The sequence below is a fragment of the Macaca mulatta genome, chromosome 7, assembly GCF_049350105.2.
Source record: "Macaca mulatta isolate MMU2019108-1 chromosome 7, T2T-MMU8v2.0, whole genome shotgun sequence".
NCBI lineage: Eukaryota > Metazoa > Chordata > Mammalia > Primates > Cercopithecidae > Macaca > Macaca mulatta.
The window spans coordinates 127696142-127714105 of NC_133412.1; the positions used below are offsets into that span (position 1 = coordinate 127696142).

Here is a 17964-nt window from a genome sequence, read left to right on the forward strand (position 1 = left end):
ATATTCATTAAATTATGCGGATACTTTACCTGTATGGTTAATAATTAACTTTTTAAAAAATCCACATTTTTGCAGCTCGACAAGACCTTTCAAAAACCCTAACAGATGGTTAGGTGCTGTCACGTGTCTGAAACGACCTATACGCCGCAGAAACTAAATTTGAGGAGGAAGGGAAGAAAACATTGAAATTCCAGGGACATATGCTGGAGTTGGAAAACAAAAGCGTTAATTAGTGGAATAATATCTCAGATACTTTCTCTTCAAAACAGTGGATTAGCAGGAGTAGGAAAGGCTGGTCTGAAGCACACGTTTCATTGCCTTCTCAGAATTACTCCTGTATAAACAAAGCCTCAAGTTGCTGGAGGGAGCAGTGCTTCCTCTGAAATCACGGAGATAGACCAGATTTAGTCATTAAGTCCTCCTTGCGATTATTCAACCCACATCAGGAGGTACAGAGGTTTTTAGGGTTTAGGGTATTTTTAACCAAACCTTTACTTGCAAGACTATCAGGCACTTTCGCAGCCCACCCTGCACCACTCAGCCTTGGCGCCGCGCCCTCCTCGCCTCTCACGCGGCAAGGACCTGAAGCCCCCGTGTGGCCGCTGCCCTGCGTACTCTCCAGATCCAGGTGAAGCTTGTGAGGTCTGGCGACGCCTGAGCGCCGACAGGTGGCCTCGCCCCGCCTCTTTGTCGCCCAGGGCGGCGCTCGCCTACGCTCCAGGCCCGAAGCCGCAGCCTGCGCGCCAGGCACGGCTCCCCCGACCGGTCTCAGGATTTGGGCCGCCTCCCCGGGGAAGAGTGGGACTCAGCCAGGCACCGGGCCGGCCTCTAGGAGCCTGCGCCAGAGGAAAGGGCATCTGGCACCCGACCCGGGCCAGGCCCTTGGACTAGGGCGGCACGGAGCCCAGCGCCTGGGCACGTCCAACCCTGTGCATTGCCCCTCAGCCTCTTGAACCCTTCGCCTCCACGATCCCCGGAAACCATCCCAGCATCTGCTGCAGTGACCTCGGGTCTCACCGCCCGCGGGCCACACAGCTCGGCCACCCCCGGGCCCCAGAAGGGCCGAGGGTCACCCGAGCTGACGAACCACATTCCCAAGGACGAGCAGCGGGTGGCAGCACCGCCCCCGCACGAGCGCCCTCGGGTCCCTTTCTGTCGGGGCTCGAGTGGCTTGAGTGTCCCGGCCCCTCCAGAATACGCAGGCGGCCGCGGGAAGAAATTCACCCGGACCCGTCCTCTTCCCCGAACTTCTTCGCTCCTCTCCGAGGTTCCTTCTACCCGACCCCTCTGCGCCACCAGCTCCTCCCACTCCGCTCCCCTCCCCTTTTTCTGGTCCCCACTTAGGAATCCGTCCCCCCTCCCTGCGCCGGGTCCGGGGTTCTTCCCCCCGGCTCCCCCCGCGTTCCGTCGCCGCCGCCCGGGTTCCTCTCCCCCCGCTCGGGCGCTCCCTGCCAAGCCCATGATGTAATGGTGTATGTTAATCAGTAGCATGTGGGGAGCTCCGGCTCGGGCGACTCAGTCCTCCGCGAGCCGACACTGGAGGCAGCAGCAGCAGCGGCTGCGGCGGCCCCGACTCGAAGCGCCGCACTCTCCCCGCGCCGCCCGCCCCGACGGCATGGCCGGCGGCCCGCGCTCCGGGCGCCCCCAACCCCGCTGAGAGCCGCCGCGGTCCCGGACCCGCGCAAGGGCCCCCGTGCCGCCGGGATGAGCCGCGCAGAGGTGAGCGCTCCCTCCCTACGGCCCTCGGCGGGGGACCCGCCGGTCACTGGGGTCCCCTCCCCGGGGGCTTCCCCCTCCGCCCGAGAAGTTCTGGGAGTCGGAAGCAGCGTGTTGTTGGAAGCGAGTCGCCCCTTGAAGGCTGAGCCGCTGTGCTCTTCTCCCCGCCGGCGGCGGCCACCAGAACCGAGATGGGACTGGGGGAACCCCCGCAGCCGAACTTTCTTCTTTGCTGTCTTTGGGGGGCGTGTGCCTGCGGCGTCGATTCGCATTCCCCGCGAGGCCGCCCCGCCTGCCGCAGGGGGTAGCGCTGCGGACCCCGGCAGTCCCTGCGCGCGGCGTGTGCCCGGGGCTGTGCCACCCTCGGCCTGCGACGCGCGGGCGAGGCGCCGGGCCGGACAGACCCGCCCGTAGGCGGCGGCGGCAGGATGCCTGCCACACACGCGCGCACACACACGCACACGCGCGCGCACACTGACCACTCCGGCCAGAGCAGGCCCTGGGAGACCTCCCGGGTGGGCTGGCGCGGCGCGGTGCGGGGTAGCCGGGGCTCTGGGTTGCGCCGCCGCCCGCTGGGCGCGGAGCTTTGGGTGGGGAGAGTTTATTTTTGTCTCGAGCTGCTGCCGCGGCTGCTCACGGCCTAAATCCAGAGGGGCGCCTGGCGGTGGAGATGCTGGCTGTTGCTGTAGATGGAGCTGCAGCCACTCGGCTGCTTCTCTGGGAGGAGGAGGAGGAGTAAGAGGAGGAGGAAGGAACTCGGGCTGCCGCTGCCTCCGCCTCTGCTTTGCATTAGCTCCCACCCCCACCCCCGCGCCCCTTCGCAGCCGCATTGCAAGTTTTCTGCGCGGGGAAGATCTGTTGCTGGTGCTGGCGTTCGCAGGCACGGCGCCCGAGGCCACCCCGGGCGGGGCGTGAGGGGAGCACCAGCCGTTGGCAGCGGCAGCAACAGGAAGCCGCGGGGTCTCCTCCCGCACCTGGGAAGCAGGCTTTTCGCTATTCCCCAGCCGGGAATAACCCATCTCCCGCATCGGGTGCGGAGGGGGCGGCCAGATTTCGGGGAACCCAACCTTCCGCGGGACGCCCCCACCCCCAACCCCCTCTGATGCCCTGGTCCCCCAGGGCGCGCTCCTCCGCTGGCCGAGGTCTCACTGCAGCTCTTTTTCTCCTTCCAGTGGTGATCGCCGCTCGGGAATGCGGGCGTGAAGGGTCCGAGCTGCCGCCCAGTGGGGAGGAGACCCCAGGACGCCGGAAATCACCATCCCGAAGCTGCAAGAAGGGGGGAGAAAGCATTCTTCATTCAGTTGTGTGCCTTGTGGGGGATTTTTAAAAAGTCGTTATTTTTTTTAAAGAAACATTTCCGTGCTACTGTCTGTCATCGTCTCTGGGGAAATCAGCCAGAACCACCGGAACGTAACTGAAACCAGACGAGAGAGGCGGGAGCCCAGGCAGTACCTGCAGCGTCCGGGCACCAGAGCCACCTTGGAACGGGAACGCGTCTCCGGCTGCGGGGCTGCGGCTCCGCCAAACTTTGGGGCGGGCGGGGCGGTCTGGGGCGCCCAGGGGGCTCTGTAGACCGAGGGCGGCCCCCTAACCATGATGTTTCGCGACCAGGTCGGGGTGCTGGCGGGCTGGTTTAAGGGCTGGAACGAGTGCGAGCAGACTGTTGCGCTGCTGTCGCTGCTCAAGCGCGTGAGCCAGACCCAGGCCCGCTTCCTCCAGCTCTGCCTGGAGCACTCGCTGGCCGACTGCGCCGAGCTGCACGTCCTCGAACGCGAGGCCAACAGCCCCGGTAAGTGCGCGGCCGCCACCTTCCCGCCCGCCCCTCGCTTTCCTGCCTCGGGCCAGGCCGGGGCCCGCCCCCGCCAGCCGCTCCACCAGGACCCGGACCGCGCGGCCCCCGAGGCCCTCGCAATCCGCTCCCTCCTTTACCCGCCCCTCCTCCCCGCCCACTTACCTCCGCCGGCCGCTTTGGGGTTTTGTCCACTGTGAACTCCATCAGCCCCTTCCGTGTGGTAGCTACCGTAGCATGAATGATTGATTTTTCTCTCATGCAGTTTCCTGGGAAATAAGTAAGTCACGTCACGTAGAGTCTGGATTTTCTGGGTGTGTGTGTTTTTTCCTTCCTCCTTCTTCTTTTGGGCAACGTGGCTCGCTGGATTTCAGCAACACATGATAGATGCCCGGGACTGCCCTTCAGAAGCCAGACTTGGATAAGGCTGTGTGGGGAGTACATGAAAATCCAATTTTATTATTCGGTTTTCCCCACGGATATTCTGGTTTTAGAGCTTCGTCTTCAGAATAATATGCAGGTGACGCTACAGACTAGTAAAATGACATTTGCAGTATGTGTATTATGGGGTTAAGCTTACCGCTCGTGACATTATCCATATTGATACAGATCTTGTAGAAAGGGTCTTGGAGAAAGGACAGGCATGAAGTGGGTTCCCTAATGCTTCTCGTCAGGAAACTTTACTGAATAGAACAGAATCGTTTCATATTACCCTGCTAGTATTTACAGACACCTCAACTAGTATGGAAAGTGAATATAGTCGAAAGGTCCAGCAGTTTCCTATTTGCTAGCGTGGGTGGTGACAGACTGAAATTATATCCTGAAGGGTAGGAGGAGGCTGGGGGATGGGGGAAAAGTCTGATGGTTGTGATTTTGGATAGGGGAAATTCTTTAGTTCATGCGGCTGCAGGAGGGTGAACAGAGCCCCCAGTGTTTATGCAGAGAAAAGAATGCAGGGTCCTCTTCCAGCTGTTCCATGTTGAAGCTGCGAGCCTGCAAAGCTCAGCAGAGGTCTGGGCTGCCATTTGATGACAAGGTCCAGTCCAGGGCAGTGGGGCCTGGGAGACACTAAAGTGAGTGTGCCTTCAGAGCAGCAAGAAGCGAGCCGGCCTACTCATTCCTCCTCCCTAGTATGGTGTGCACGATGGTGAAAACACTAGAATGGGATGCTTCCATATATAGAATCATAGGGTGGAAGTGACCGCTGGAAATCTTCACAGTTCTTTTCCTGACCAGACAGGACTGCACCCGAAAGATCCTGCATGGCCAAGTATGGAGGGCCGTACTGAGGGAGATTCCATTGAGCCTGAGCCTCCCATCTCACACCTGGACTCACTGGGGTGGTGATGACAGGGCCCCCTTTGGTTGAGCTCCACGTTTATAAATAGCTGGAGGGCCAGCCTCCTTCACTGGGGTGTGGAAGCATAACTAGGGTAATTGATGATCCACCCTCTTTGCTTGTGTTCTTAATTTCAGCGGGAAGCCTGGTTTACCTGCTCCGTTTTACTTTCTCAGGTTTGACAAACAGGGTTATATAAACTTTTGCATTTTATAGATTGCAGAGGATTTACGTAGAGCCATTTAGGTTGAATGCTTGATTTCAGTGCTGGTAGGGACTATTCAAACTCATCTTTAGGTTATTCAAATGTTGGAGCAGCACTTTTTCCCTTTGAGTAATGGAGATGACTTTTCCCAATATAGCAGGTTAGTAAGTAAAACAGTTAAATGTTAAAATGAGATGGCCTAATTGAAAAAATCTCATAGTTAAAAACACTGAACTGTGAGTTTTTTTAAGTCATTTGGTAATTTTTTCCCTTAAGAAATGTTTGGCCATACTTATTTGTATAAGATACCCACCTGTTCATGCTGCTAAATGATGTAGATATACAAAATATAGAATTGTTATGTAAGATAGGAACTCTTCTCCAGTTTCTGGATTAATCCTTCAACCTAGACATTTCGCCTGCACGGAAATCTTTGCACTTGTTTTGTTGTGTGGCCAGGACAGAAATTTCTTAGGTCATGTGATGATTTGGTTTACATTTGGAGTGTGGGGATTATAAAGAGCATCAGGAGTCATCATAGCATACCTGAGTCTGTAGTGTGGCTCTCTGCGTATCCGGAAACTAGCCAAGAACCAGGAAGGGGGCAAAAAGTCCACTCGCAACCAGAGTAGATAGTATGAAAATCCAAGAGAATATTTCAGGCCCTCTCTCAGTACTTACTTTTATTCTAGACACAATCCTAACATTTAAAAAATTTGACAAATAATCCATAGTGTATTGGGGGTAACACTTTTAGAATGGGGTGAGGGGCTGCTGTAATCGGTAGTAAAAGGTGACCCCTGACAGCCTGACAACTAGGAAAAAGACAGAAAAACTGTAACTTTAGGCAAGAATTGGAGCAGAAACTTTGAAAGCTTGGAAATATTAGAGTAGGAACCCTCCATTGACCTTGCAGGCACCACTCTATAATAACATAAACCAGTAATTGCTATTTACTGTTGTTAACAGTGAACTATGGAAAGAATACATTTTTAGACACACTCTTTAAGAAGAGAAGGAAATGTTCAATATACTTTGGAAATATTTACACCCAGAATAATTAACCTCCGAGCTGTTTTCATGTGCAAGGCTCTTACCAATTCAGAAAACTAGGCTGTGCAGAATGACTCATTCATTGGATGGCTGAGATTTCCTGTACCGAAGTCATCTTGTATCACTTTATTTTGTAATCATCAATTTAAAAACCCTCACATTTCATCTAGTGTTTAGAGATTTTAAAACTTGGTGAATGGGAACCAAATTCATATCTGGGACTCGATCTCAGTATAATAAAGAAAAAAATAAATAGTGAGATATCCTGCACATTAAACATGATTCATTTGAGATCCACGGGATGTAATTTGGTGCTTTCATTCTTTTAAATTTACTGAGAATCTAGTGATTCACTGGTTCATCCTTTGCCTCAGGCTCATGGTCATTGGAGATTCTGAGAAAATAATTGAATTGATCCCTATGGATTTATTTGTGGGTGTGTTTTTCTTTTAACAGATACAGTCATGATCAGCTCTCTCATACAGTCTTGTTTCTAGAATCATTATAACCTTAGATAAGTCTCTTCAGCTACTGCCCCAGTTGAACATTGAGACTTCTGGCCAGTCTCAATTCCGGGACTAGCAGGTCATTTGATACCTACAAGTGGCAAAAATGCAACCCACTGACTTTACCTGAAGTTTCCAAAAGAAAAATAGGTTTTGTGGCATTATTGATTTATGGCTTTTGTCACTTGGACTTGGAATATATTTTTCATAGAGATTTATAAGTTAATCCACAAAAACGTAACCCACAAAATATACATGATTTGTGTATGTTTGTGGTAAGTAAATGGCAATAAATTCCTATACTTATAGTTAAATACAAGAGAAAAGAGTATCCAAAATCGTGATGTTTGAGACAAAAAAAAAAAAAATTGTGGAGATGGAAGACTACCTCTCAGAATGTACTTACTCTTATTCTAGACACAATTCTAACTTAAAAAAAATTTAATCACAGTGTATTGGGTGTAACACATTTAGAATGGGATGAGGGGCTGTCAATTTCACCCCATATTTGTGTAAACTTGCTGTCATTAGAGGGTAGGTATGTTGGTTCCATGATTTTTATGGTTTTGGTTTCTGTAGTACAAGTATGCCATCCTGTACCCTGCGTTACTTTTTTTTTTTTTTTTTTTTTTTTTGAGACGGTAATCTCACTCTGTTGCCCAGGCTGGAGTGCAGTGGCATGATCTCGGCTCCCTGCAAGCTGCAAGCTCCGCCTCCCGGGTTCACGCCATTCTCCTGCCTCATCCTCCCGAGTAGGTGGGACTACAGGCGCCCGCCACCACGCCCGGCTAATTTTTGTATTTTTAGTAGAGATGGGGTTTCACCGTGTTAGCCAGGATGGTCTTGATCTCCTGACCTCGTAATCCGCCAGCCTCGGCCTCCCAAAGTGCTGGGATTACAGGCGTGAGCTACCGCGCCTGGCCCCTGCGTTACTTTTTAAGGTTACAAATGGAATAAAAAGAAAACAGCAGAAGTTCACCGTGTTAGCCAGGATGGTCTTGATCTCCTGACCTGGTAATCCGCCCGCCTCGGCCTCCGAAAGTGCTGGGATTACAGGCGTGAGCCACCGCGCCTGGCCCCTGCGTTACTTTTTAAGGTTACAAATGGAATAAAAAGAAAACAGCAGAAGTTGTTTTCCTGATGATATGGATAAGATCTTGTTTGTAGTTTTTTCATTCATGTATTCATTCAACAAACATTTTCTGACTGACTGCCTGCTATTTTCCTGAACCAGTGTTATACAATGGAAATACAAAAGTAACTTACTCTAGTCCAGTGCCTAGTACATGATAGATATTCTCAGTGTGGGGTAAATGACTAATATAAAATCATAGGTGCTGAAGCATAGATATGGGGATAAAAAGTACCAGGAGAGGCATACCGGGAACATTGTGAACCTAGTTGCTTATTGCCTGGGGAGTCAGGGAAGACCTCCCTGAGGAGGAGATACGTTTGAGCTGAGTCCTGAGAGGTGAATAGGAGATGGTTCGATATATTAATGTAAAAAGGATTGTAAAGAGGGGACAAGAAGGTATCTCCCATGCAGAATATAGTGTTATCCCCTTTAATGTATGGGCCTACATGCATGATCCTCTGAGAGGCATGAGTGGAAGAGCCAGTTTAGTTCAGACAGTTTCCATTTTGGCCACATGGTGGCATTATCTTCTGAGGGCAGCTTGGTTGCTGTCCACGTTGGCATATGCAGGGGAAGGAAGGATGGAAATAGAGAAAAAAGTATTCTCCAGGTGGCCACTTACTTATAGCCGTAGGAGGGCATAAGTTGTAGCAGATTTTTAGAGTATAGATTTTTAAATCAGCCTGGGCTAGTTAAATAATTTCTAAGCCTCAGTTTTCTTATCTGAGAAATGGTGATTATAAAACCTTGTTATTGTCCGAAAGTTACTTGTTAATGATCCAGCAAGGATCTATTCTATCCCTCAGGTTTAAATTTGCCTTTAATTACTATAGAATTGATATAAATAATATTATTCTAAATGATCAGAAATCTTATCAGAAAGGATTATGAAGAGGAGATTGAGAATGACTTGGAACCCTAAAAAGATATGAGTCTACTGGGACCCACCTTCTATGTTTTAGCTTTGTTTTTTCACTGTCTCTCCTAAAAATATGCAGCCCTGACCCAGTTTTCCCAAATAACTTATCAACACTTTTTCCTTCAGTTGGTGAATATGAAAAGAAGAAATCGTTTTGCTGAATGAAATATATAGGGGCTCTATATACGAAGCACTTTTCACTTAGGGTTTTGTAATTTTCTTTGGGTCAGTCTGGGATGACCCTGCAGTTTACTGCTGATTGTAAGTTGTAGCAGGTCATACATATTTGTACTCTTTTTCGTGAATAATTTGGGTTTGGTTGTATCACCTGGGTGCTCACGGCCTTCAACAATTGAGTATACATTATAAACAGTCCCCGTCAAAGCAAGTAAAAGGCAGACAAACTTCACAGCAAATTGGCTTGTTTTTGTTTAAGTAAACAAATGAGGACACAAGATGACGGTTGAAGGGGCTGAGAAGTAACTGAAAACTTCCCAGACTGTCGTACAGAAGTCTAATTCTAAAGAGAATTGACAACACCAGGGAAAATATTGCTTCTCCTTGACCCGAGGAGAAATTTGGGGTTTTCATCTGTGGGTGAAGTGCCTTGTGTAACTCATTTGTTAGGAAAGGTGTGGTGCTCTTAGAAATCTTTTCTTTTCCTTTTTAAAATATACAATCACTACTTTGAGATTTTAATGTGTTTCTTCCTTTTCATCTCTCCTGATCATTCCTTCCAAGGCCTCACTGAGCTCATCCAATTCACATAGATTAAGATGCAGAATCAGACATCTCTTCTGAGCTATTTTTGCTTCCATTGAAGCTGCCTGAGGCAGGATTTTCCCAAAGAAAGCAGAACTGTTAGAACAGGGGCCGAGAGTCCAGGCTTGGGCCTTGCTCTGCAGCCTGCATCCCAAGAGTCAGCTTGGAATTCAGAGGACCCGTCTGCTTTTATGTAGGAACATGGGACTCCCTGGAACCCGGAAGCTCATTCTAGGGTTTTGTTCCCATTCCACTTATCAACATTTTAAAATAGCTTTCTTGTCTTAGTTTACTAGGAAAAAACAATCAAATGATTCAGTGGTTTCTTTTACACAGTAGATAATACAGTGCTATTATAATGGTACCTGACAGAGTGTAGCTGGTAAGAAAGTGGGACTGAGTTCCTCGGCACATATACATTTACCAAATACCCCAGCAGAGAGCCCAGGGCCCATCAAAAGCTGAAATACACATTACTCCTCTCAAGTAGCTTATACTCCAGTTGCAGAGCTGAAACAAACATAGGAAAAGATGTAATAATTCGATCATACACAGTTGCTAAGTGCTGTGGTTCTGATTAGAGAACAAAACTGAAATTGAGTGAAAGGAGAGAACAGGGTGGATTGGGCAGTCGAAGAAGCTGAATGGAAGAAGTAAACTTGACTGTGTCACGTGAAGTAAGTGCTTTTAGGGCTCAGAAGATTCTTGCTGTTGTAGTACCTCAAATGCCAGTTTCATCAAGGAAACCACACATGCAGGGGACACTGTGCATGTGCCATGGAAGGGGCAGGCTTCCTGGGCCTTTGAAGGATGAGTGTCAATAGGTTAGAGAGAGGGGAGCATGAGGGATATTCACCATCATGAGTGATTGCTTGGTGAGTGGAGAATCAGTCCCAACACTCTATGATTTCCAGCATATTTAAAGATAGGGAAATGGAACATCTGGTCACCTAGTATTTTCATCCCACTTAAGTATGCATAACATTGTAAGACTTAGTAATAGTTCTCTTGGCTTCTCCTAGTGGGATATTTTTGTAGGATGCTTTGACTATAACTAGTGTAGAGCAATAACATCTGAAACAGTTAGAGGAAAAGATAAAGAGTCGTAGACTAGTTCTCAAAATTTAGTTGCATGCATATCACTTTGGGATCTTGTACTGAAAACTCTGATTGAGGAGGCCTGGGGAGGTGGCGCTGAACACCTGAGGTTGTAACAAGCTCCAGGCTAATGTTGATGCTGCATATCTGCAGACCATGCTTTGAGTGTGGACTGTTAGAAATGGAAGGTAATTTAGAGGTAATTTGGTGCAGTAGCTTTCAAGTTTTATGGCTATGTGTCAGAAGGTTTTTGTTTGCAAATGAGAACTTAGATGAAGGCTTATGGGAAGTGGATGTCCCCCCAATCCCCTACTCCCCAAACCTAACTGTCCTAGGAGAGCAGTTTGGAAATCTGACCAAGGGCAGTGGTTTTTCCCAGGCTCTGAGACAAGACATTGGTTGACAAGGCTATGGCCAGAAGATCTGGGATCAGAATCTGACTCTCCTCAGTCCAATGCTCTTTCTCCTGTCTCAGCCCCTATCAAATGGCAGTAACCTGTTAGAGCCCTTGAACTTGCTGCTATGAGGAAGGTCATTTTCTGAGTCTCTCTATAGTTTTCTGTTGACTTCACATGCAGAGCAAAGCAAATCTTTCTTAGCTCTGGTGGCGGGACCTCTTTGGAAGGCAGGGGAAGGAGAAAGACAGGACAAGGTGGACACTGTGGTCAGTCCTAACTAGTAATGTGCAAAAATGCATGCTAAGTGTCTACGGGCACTTTGAGGTCACTTTGCCCTGGAAAATCCCCATGGATTGCTTTAGTCAGAGAGTATCCTAGTGGTACAGGTGTGTTTCATATGATGGAATTATTGACTTAAAAATCTGTTCAAGTTTTACTTACGCATGTAAGCACTGAAATACACTTTTTAGTTTGGTAATATGGTCACTCATTAAATTATTTGAGAATTTTATAGACTGCTTTCAGCAATAATTCTCTCACTGGTTCTTTGAACTACCTCTCACAGCCTGCACTGAGTTTGGGTTTGAAGAAGGCTGGAGAATTTCCCTGAGCTTTTTGGATATGCTGAAATTTCCAGGCACTCTAGTGATCAGTGTCTTATGGAAAATGAGGCTCCGGGAAAGATTTCTTTCTTTTTTTTTTTTTCTTCTGATGCTATGGACTGTAAAGTTGAGCTGGAAAGAGCAGGAATGTTCATTCCAGAGACTGAATGGGAGAGATCTCTTCCCCTGCTTCCCCAGAGCACTCCCGTAAAGTGCCATCATTGGAATTTCTGAAGCAGCTTATCCTGATCTGTCATAGAATCCAAGCATCTGTGTGCGCAGCATAAATACATACACAACATTGACTTTCATTGTATACGTTTCTATCTGTGTATGTGCACCAAACATGTGATTTAAACACAGTTAAAATGCATGACTAAAATGTCAATGCTGAACCAGTTTTGAAATTTTGAAGAGTGGTAAATGAATGGGAGAAACAAACCATCTGACTTCAGAACCACTCCATGTGCCTCAAGATAAATAACCTTGTCTCCGTTTGAAAAAGGAAAAAGGAGGGAGAAACCAGGTTTTGTACATTGTAGGCATCTCAGAGGTTAATGTTGGGCCTGTGCAAGATACCAGAAGAATATTTAAAACATGATCTGTGAGCGTATGGATGAAGAAATAGGAACCAGCATGGTTTTGCTATGAGTGGGAGGATAGACCATGGAGAACTAATGCCGTTTCCTATCTGATGGGGCAGTGGGAAAGGAGGGGGGATAGCATTTGCTGAGAGACTTCTGTGTTCCAGGCAGATCACAGGGAATCCCATCTCTAAGTTTCAGCATAGGCTTTGACAAAGCCTCTTATTTCCTGATGAATTAATGAAGAAATAGCAGTAGGTGAGAATCTAGTTGTGTGGCTTTAGAGTGGTTTCAGTGACTGTTACAGGCCTGTCTCCAGCCACTGTCTGCCTGAAGGGAGATCTCTGGTGCTGTACATTGAAGCTTACGTGTTGGACATTATCACTAGTGTTGATGGAGTGTGACTTCGCCTGGGGTCCCCAAGAAGGCAGAGCCTGAGGCAAGGGCTGGTGTGCAGGTGGCTTATTTTGGGCACTGATCCCAGGCAACAGGAGAAGGGGCTAGAAAGAGAGAAACAGGAAGGAGGAAGAGTCAACACAAGCCTGCATTACCAAGCTGGTCACTGCTGTGGGCAGCGGGGGCTTAATGCCACAGGGATCCTCTGAGGAGCCACACAGAATGTGCCTGGGAAGTAGCTGAAGGACAGATGAGGTAGGCACGTATCCATTATTCCCCTCTTCCCTTGGCCAAGGGTTGTCCCGGAGGTACCGAGTCCCTGTACTTTCAGGTTTGTACATGTTTCTGCAGGTGTCTCAAAGATGCCCCAAGGCAGAATGCTAGAAAGACATGGTGCAGCCAAGGCAGGGTGCTGTCAGGTTATACCTGTGTGAAACTGGGGGCCACAGCAAGGGCCTCAGTGTAATCCAAGCAGAGAAGGTGTTTGTCAAATCTATGGATGAACCTAGAAGGATAGCTGATGGCTTGATGACAGAATCATGATCAAAATATTTGAATGTAACAAGATGATATATAAAGCACTAAAGTGTAGCCCCTACATTGGCATCCCCTAAACCTAAGCTAGAGAAGGCCTGGTGCTTCAATAGCATGCATAAAAAGGGACTCTGGCTTTTAACGCACTTACAACTTCATATGAATAATGTCACAATGTGGTTGCCCCCAAAGCCACTAAACTCTGTAATACAGTCATTGTACTCAGAATAAGTCTGTGCTACCAGCCGCACTCTTCCTGGAGTCCAGGAGGCAGTTCTGGGTACACACTCTGAGGGAGATGGACAAATCAGGATGTGACCAGAGAAGACAGGATGGTGGGGGGCACTCGAAAGCCGGGGTGACCTGAGAAGAAGATGAGCAGAGAGCTGTCACTGCTTACTCGGAAAGCTGGCTTGGAGTTGAAGGGTTAAATTCTCTGTCCATGTAGAGGGCAGTGGGTGGAAGCTGCCATTCATTTAGCTCAGAGCGGAGAAAAACTTTATGATGATTAGGGCTGCCCAAACAATGCAGTGGCCTGGGCTTCATCAGAGTTGGACGAGCCTTTAGCATTGAGCAGAATAATCCTTGCGAGTAAGACTGGCTCCTGTTTATTGAGCACCTGCTCTGTGCCAATTGTTTGCATAACATGATCTCATTTATTCTTCCCAATAACCCTATGAGATGAGGTGGGAACTGCCATTATTCCATTTGTCAGGGAGGAAACAAGCACTCTGGCTTGGGAACCACCCCATGTGCCTCTCTACCATAGGGATTTAGTGTCTATTTGCTTAGAAAAGAAGCTCTGATTTCTTGGATGACTTCCAAAGTCCCTTCTGACCTTAAGATTCTATGATTTCTATGAATCAGGAATGAAGATAGGAACACAAAACTATTGACAGCAGAGGAGAAAGAGAGAGAGAGAGACAAGATGAGTAAATGAATGAATGAGTGAATGAATAAGGGTGGTTTTTAAAGTTTTCTTGGTGGGCCCACTGGCTCACGCCTGTAATCCCAGCATTTTGCTAGGCCTAGGTGGGTGGATCATTTGATGTCAGGAGTTCAAGACCAGCTTGGCCAACGTGGCGAAACCCCATCTCTACCAAAAATACAAAAAATTAGCTGGGCGTGGTGGTGTGTGCCTGTAGTCCCAACTACTGGGAAGGCTGAGGCAGGAGAATTGCTTGAACCCAGGGGACGGAGGTTGTGGTTGAGCCAAGATCGCACCACTCCTCTCTAGCCTGAGTGACAGAGTGAGACTTCATCTTAAAAAAATAAAAAATAAAAATAAAAGTCTTCCTGATTTCCGGTGTATTCCTCCCGCACTTCTTGGCCTGTTTGGACCACAGATTTGTGACTTTTTATGAAATACACCTGTAGATTAATTTTCAGTTCTTTTATGATAGTAGACAGTCAAAGGCTAGATCACTGTGATGAGTAGGGCTTCCACATTTAAGAAAAAGATGTCGGCCGGGCGCGGTGGCTCAAGCCTGTAATCCCAGCACTTTGGGAGGCCGAGGCGGGCGGATCACGAGGTCAGGAGATTGAGACCATCCTGGCTAACACGGGGAAACCCCTCTCTACTAAAAATACAAAAAAATCAGCCGGGCGTGGCGGTGGGCGCCTGTAGTCCCAGCTACGCGGGAGGCTGAGGCAGGAGAATGACGTGAACCCCGGAGGCGGAGCTTGCAGTGAGCTGAGATTGCACCACTGCAACTCCGGCCTGGGGTACAGAGCAAGACTCCGTCTCAAAAAAAAAAGAAAAAGAAAAAGAAAAAGAAAGAAAGAAAGAAAGAAAGAAAAAGATGTAATGAAGTGAATTGAATCTTGCTTCTTTTGGGTCACGCAAAAACAGTGAAAAGTGCTGAGTGTGTTAGGCACTTATTAACAAAAGTAACTCAGAATTGCGGTCTAAATCTCTGTATCTTTTTTGTTCTCTCCGTGTAGTTCTAAAAATGACCATATGCTCTTCCTTGAATGGTAAGAGCGTCCATTCTTTTTTCTTAGCATGTTCTGTGTGTCGCACAGTGTGCAGACAGCAGCATACATACATAAACACTATCTCCTGTTATTGAATGGATGAATGATACAAAGAAGCAGAACGAGTGGCTGTGAAAATTAAATGCAATATATTTCAATAATTAGATAATGGGCTGACCTCTCAGAGTCAAGGACACTGTAAGTACTTAATCACTGGTTTCTAAGTTATATAAATCCCACAATGTAGATACTATCTCCATTTTCCAGATGACGAAACTTAGGTTTACAGTGGTTGGAAATGTGCCTAATGTCACCAACATCTTTCTGATCCCAAAACCTGTGTTGAATCCTTGCTATTGCATGAATGCTGAAGATAGATTCCAGTTTTTAGGTAAATGAAAATGTTGGCAATTGAACGAAAAATATGTATTTTTAATGGTAGTTTTAATAATTCACAGTAACATCGTATATGTTTCATCTTGGAAAAATTCTTTTCAGCTTGTCCATTTAAATATCCTCTTACTTATTACATTTTAACTCTCCATAGCTTGGTATGGCGTAGCTTTGTTTTTCCACTGGCTTTAAAAAAAATTAAGTGAAAGGCATTGATTTAACTATCTCTCTTCCTTCAAGGAAGACTCATGGAATGGATGCTTCTCTGGCCTCTGCATGAATGGACTGGCTTGGGGAGGGAAACAGGCCTTGCATGCTGCAGAAAGGAAAGCCTAAGGAATGTGTTATCTAATTGCTCATGACGTCCTTGACTTTGACAAACTAGGAGTTGATGTGCTGGGTCAGGATCTCCATAGGATCTGGAATTAGGCAAAGCACCAATCTGAGGGCTGTAAATTAAAATGAGCTCTCCTGTTGTTTGTAAGTGGTGGAAAATTTCAGAACATTAGTTTAGGAAAACATATTACAGTTGGTGTAAGAGTGAGTTATACTTATTTCATTTACTAGCAACATGCAATTAAGGAAGTGGAAGAGACCTGACGTACTGCAGCCTCTTTGTTGAAGACTTGAGAAGGCTGAGGTGTACTGGGGTCCACTAAGGGCACCTGTTAGTAGCGGAAAAGCTAATGTTACATCCAGTCGCTTCCCGACCATCTATGACCTAGACTTTGGTATCACAACTTTCTCATGGCCGACTTGGCTGCCACAGTGAATGACTTTTTGTGCTGGAAATGAGAGAGGCTCTATTTACCTGAATTTCAAAGACTACATTCATTAAAATTGTCCCCTCAAAGTCATTTCCAGGCTCCCCCACTCCTTTCTGTTTCTTTACTCATGATAAAGCACAGATTTGTTTGGATTGGAAAGTGAGTAGCACTAATATTTTGAAATTGCAGAGTGTTACAATGTAGGAAACGTATTATAATCACTGTTCCAGCAATGTCCTCTTGGTTTATGCAGAATCCGCTCTGGAGTTGCCCTAAACCCTAGTGGAGCACTGGGTGTCCTTCATGACTGCTCACTGCCTGTGGGGAGAAATTTCATTCATTTGTTGGTTAAACAGTTCCTTACTGGGTGTTAATGTGTATGGTGGTGTGGACCAACCAGGAGTCTCCTTGTCTATGACAGTTCTTCCTGAGGGTCTTCCCCAGTCTCTCAGGGCTTGCTGGTGCCCTGCTGATACCTTTGTATAGCACTAGTCACAGGCTACTGGTGTTGTTCACCATCTGATTAGCCTGTGCCTTAGTCACTTTTATCCTCCAGTGCCTGATAGTGTGTCTAGCACATAGGTGATCTCAGAACGTTTTTGTTGAAAGGGCGGGTGAATGAATTAAAAAAAATTTAACGGACATCCGTAATCCACAAGGGGTTTACCATCTAGGTTGTGAGATAAATCTAAGTGCATACAGATTGATTAACAAAACAGGTCAAGATGATAATCCTCATGCTGTTACCAAGATATATGTGATAAAGGCCAGAGGAAATAGATGCTCGTTTCCCCTCAGACCCTTATAGAAGACCTGGGTTAGGGGTCTTGGTGTCATCACGTGTGTTACCTCGTAAAAATTATTTAAGCTCTCTGAGTCTCAGTTTCCTCATCTGTGAAACAGAGTTACCACTACAGAAATTACAAGGCTATTACCAGGATTATGGATGTGTAAAAGTACTTTGTAAACTGTATGGTATTATACAAAAGCAGAGTGACATTTTTCTCAAAAGTACCAGTTGAAACAATGGGATACAAATTCAGGAATGTGGGTTTTAAAAGGTCCAGGAAAAGATGACCATGGTTTCTTTTTCAGAGCTTTTGCACTGTTAGCAAGAGCTGAAATAAACACATGGTTCTCTTGGCGAACAGCAGGCCCTTCTGGGCCTGAACTAAGGCCTGGATCCGATGATCCAATTCAATTGGGACTTTAAGCCTTGTGGCCCTGATTTCTGCAGGCTGGACTGTCTATAACATCAAAGTTAAGTTTGTGTTCACTTTCATCCTTTTAATTGATTAGATCATTGAATGTACTCTCTTCAAGTATGAAGGACTCAGGTGTCCATGCTAAATAATTTCTTTTGGAGAAAGTTACATAAAATCTTGTGTTGTGACCTCTGTATCCCTGCCTGTAAAGATTCCAGTATGAGTGGTCATGGAGCCATTCAAAGCATGCCACAGGGATTCTATACCTATTTTGATAGTATGGATTCTTTAAAAATTTCTGATAATTTTTTGAAATTCTGTTTTTAAAGAGGTAACACTGGATAAAATTATTATTAAACTTAAACCCATTCAGTGCAAAACCTTTGGGTATTTTTGTATACCTCAGCTAAACAAGAAAATAATTATGCTTTGCTTTTTGCTCTTTAATATTATTTCCACTTTTACCTTTCACTGAACAAGCGTTAGTTGGAAAAAGAGAAGGCTTTCTTGTCATTGTTCTTTGTTGTTATTATTTTAACAAAACCTCCCTATTTTCACATTTTCTTTTTGTGGCAGAATGAGCTGT

At 46.8% G+C, this 17964-nt stretch overlaps 1 protein-coding gene across 4 annotated transcripts in view; it reads left to right on the forward strand.

The window, feature by feature from the left end:
• The first annotated feature begins 1517 nt into the window (after window positions 1–1517).
• SAMD4A (sterile alpha motif domain containing 4A) overlaps window positions 1518–17964 on the forward strand; it is a 228680-nt gene continuing 212233 nt past the window's right edge. For 2 of the 4 annotated variants that reach the window (XM_015143720.3, XM_077941037.1), the window contains exons 1-2: window positions 1518–1719; window positions 2889–3505. In XM_015143720.3, the coding sequence (XP_014999206.1) occupies window positions 3310–3505 (196 nt within the window). In that variant the 5' untranslated portion in view covers window positions 1518–1719; window positions 2889–3309. Of the gene's footprint in view, window positions 1720–2536; window positions 2748–2888; window positions 3506–17964 lie in introns of those variants that run through there. The other 2 variants (XM_001086657.4, XM_028851561.2) reach the window with 1 other exon arrangement.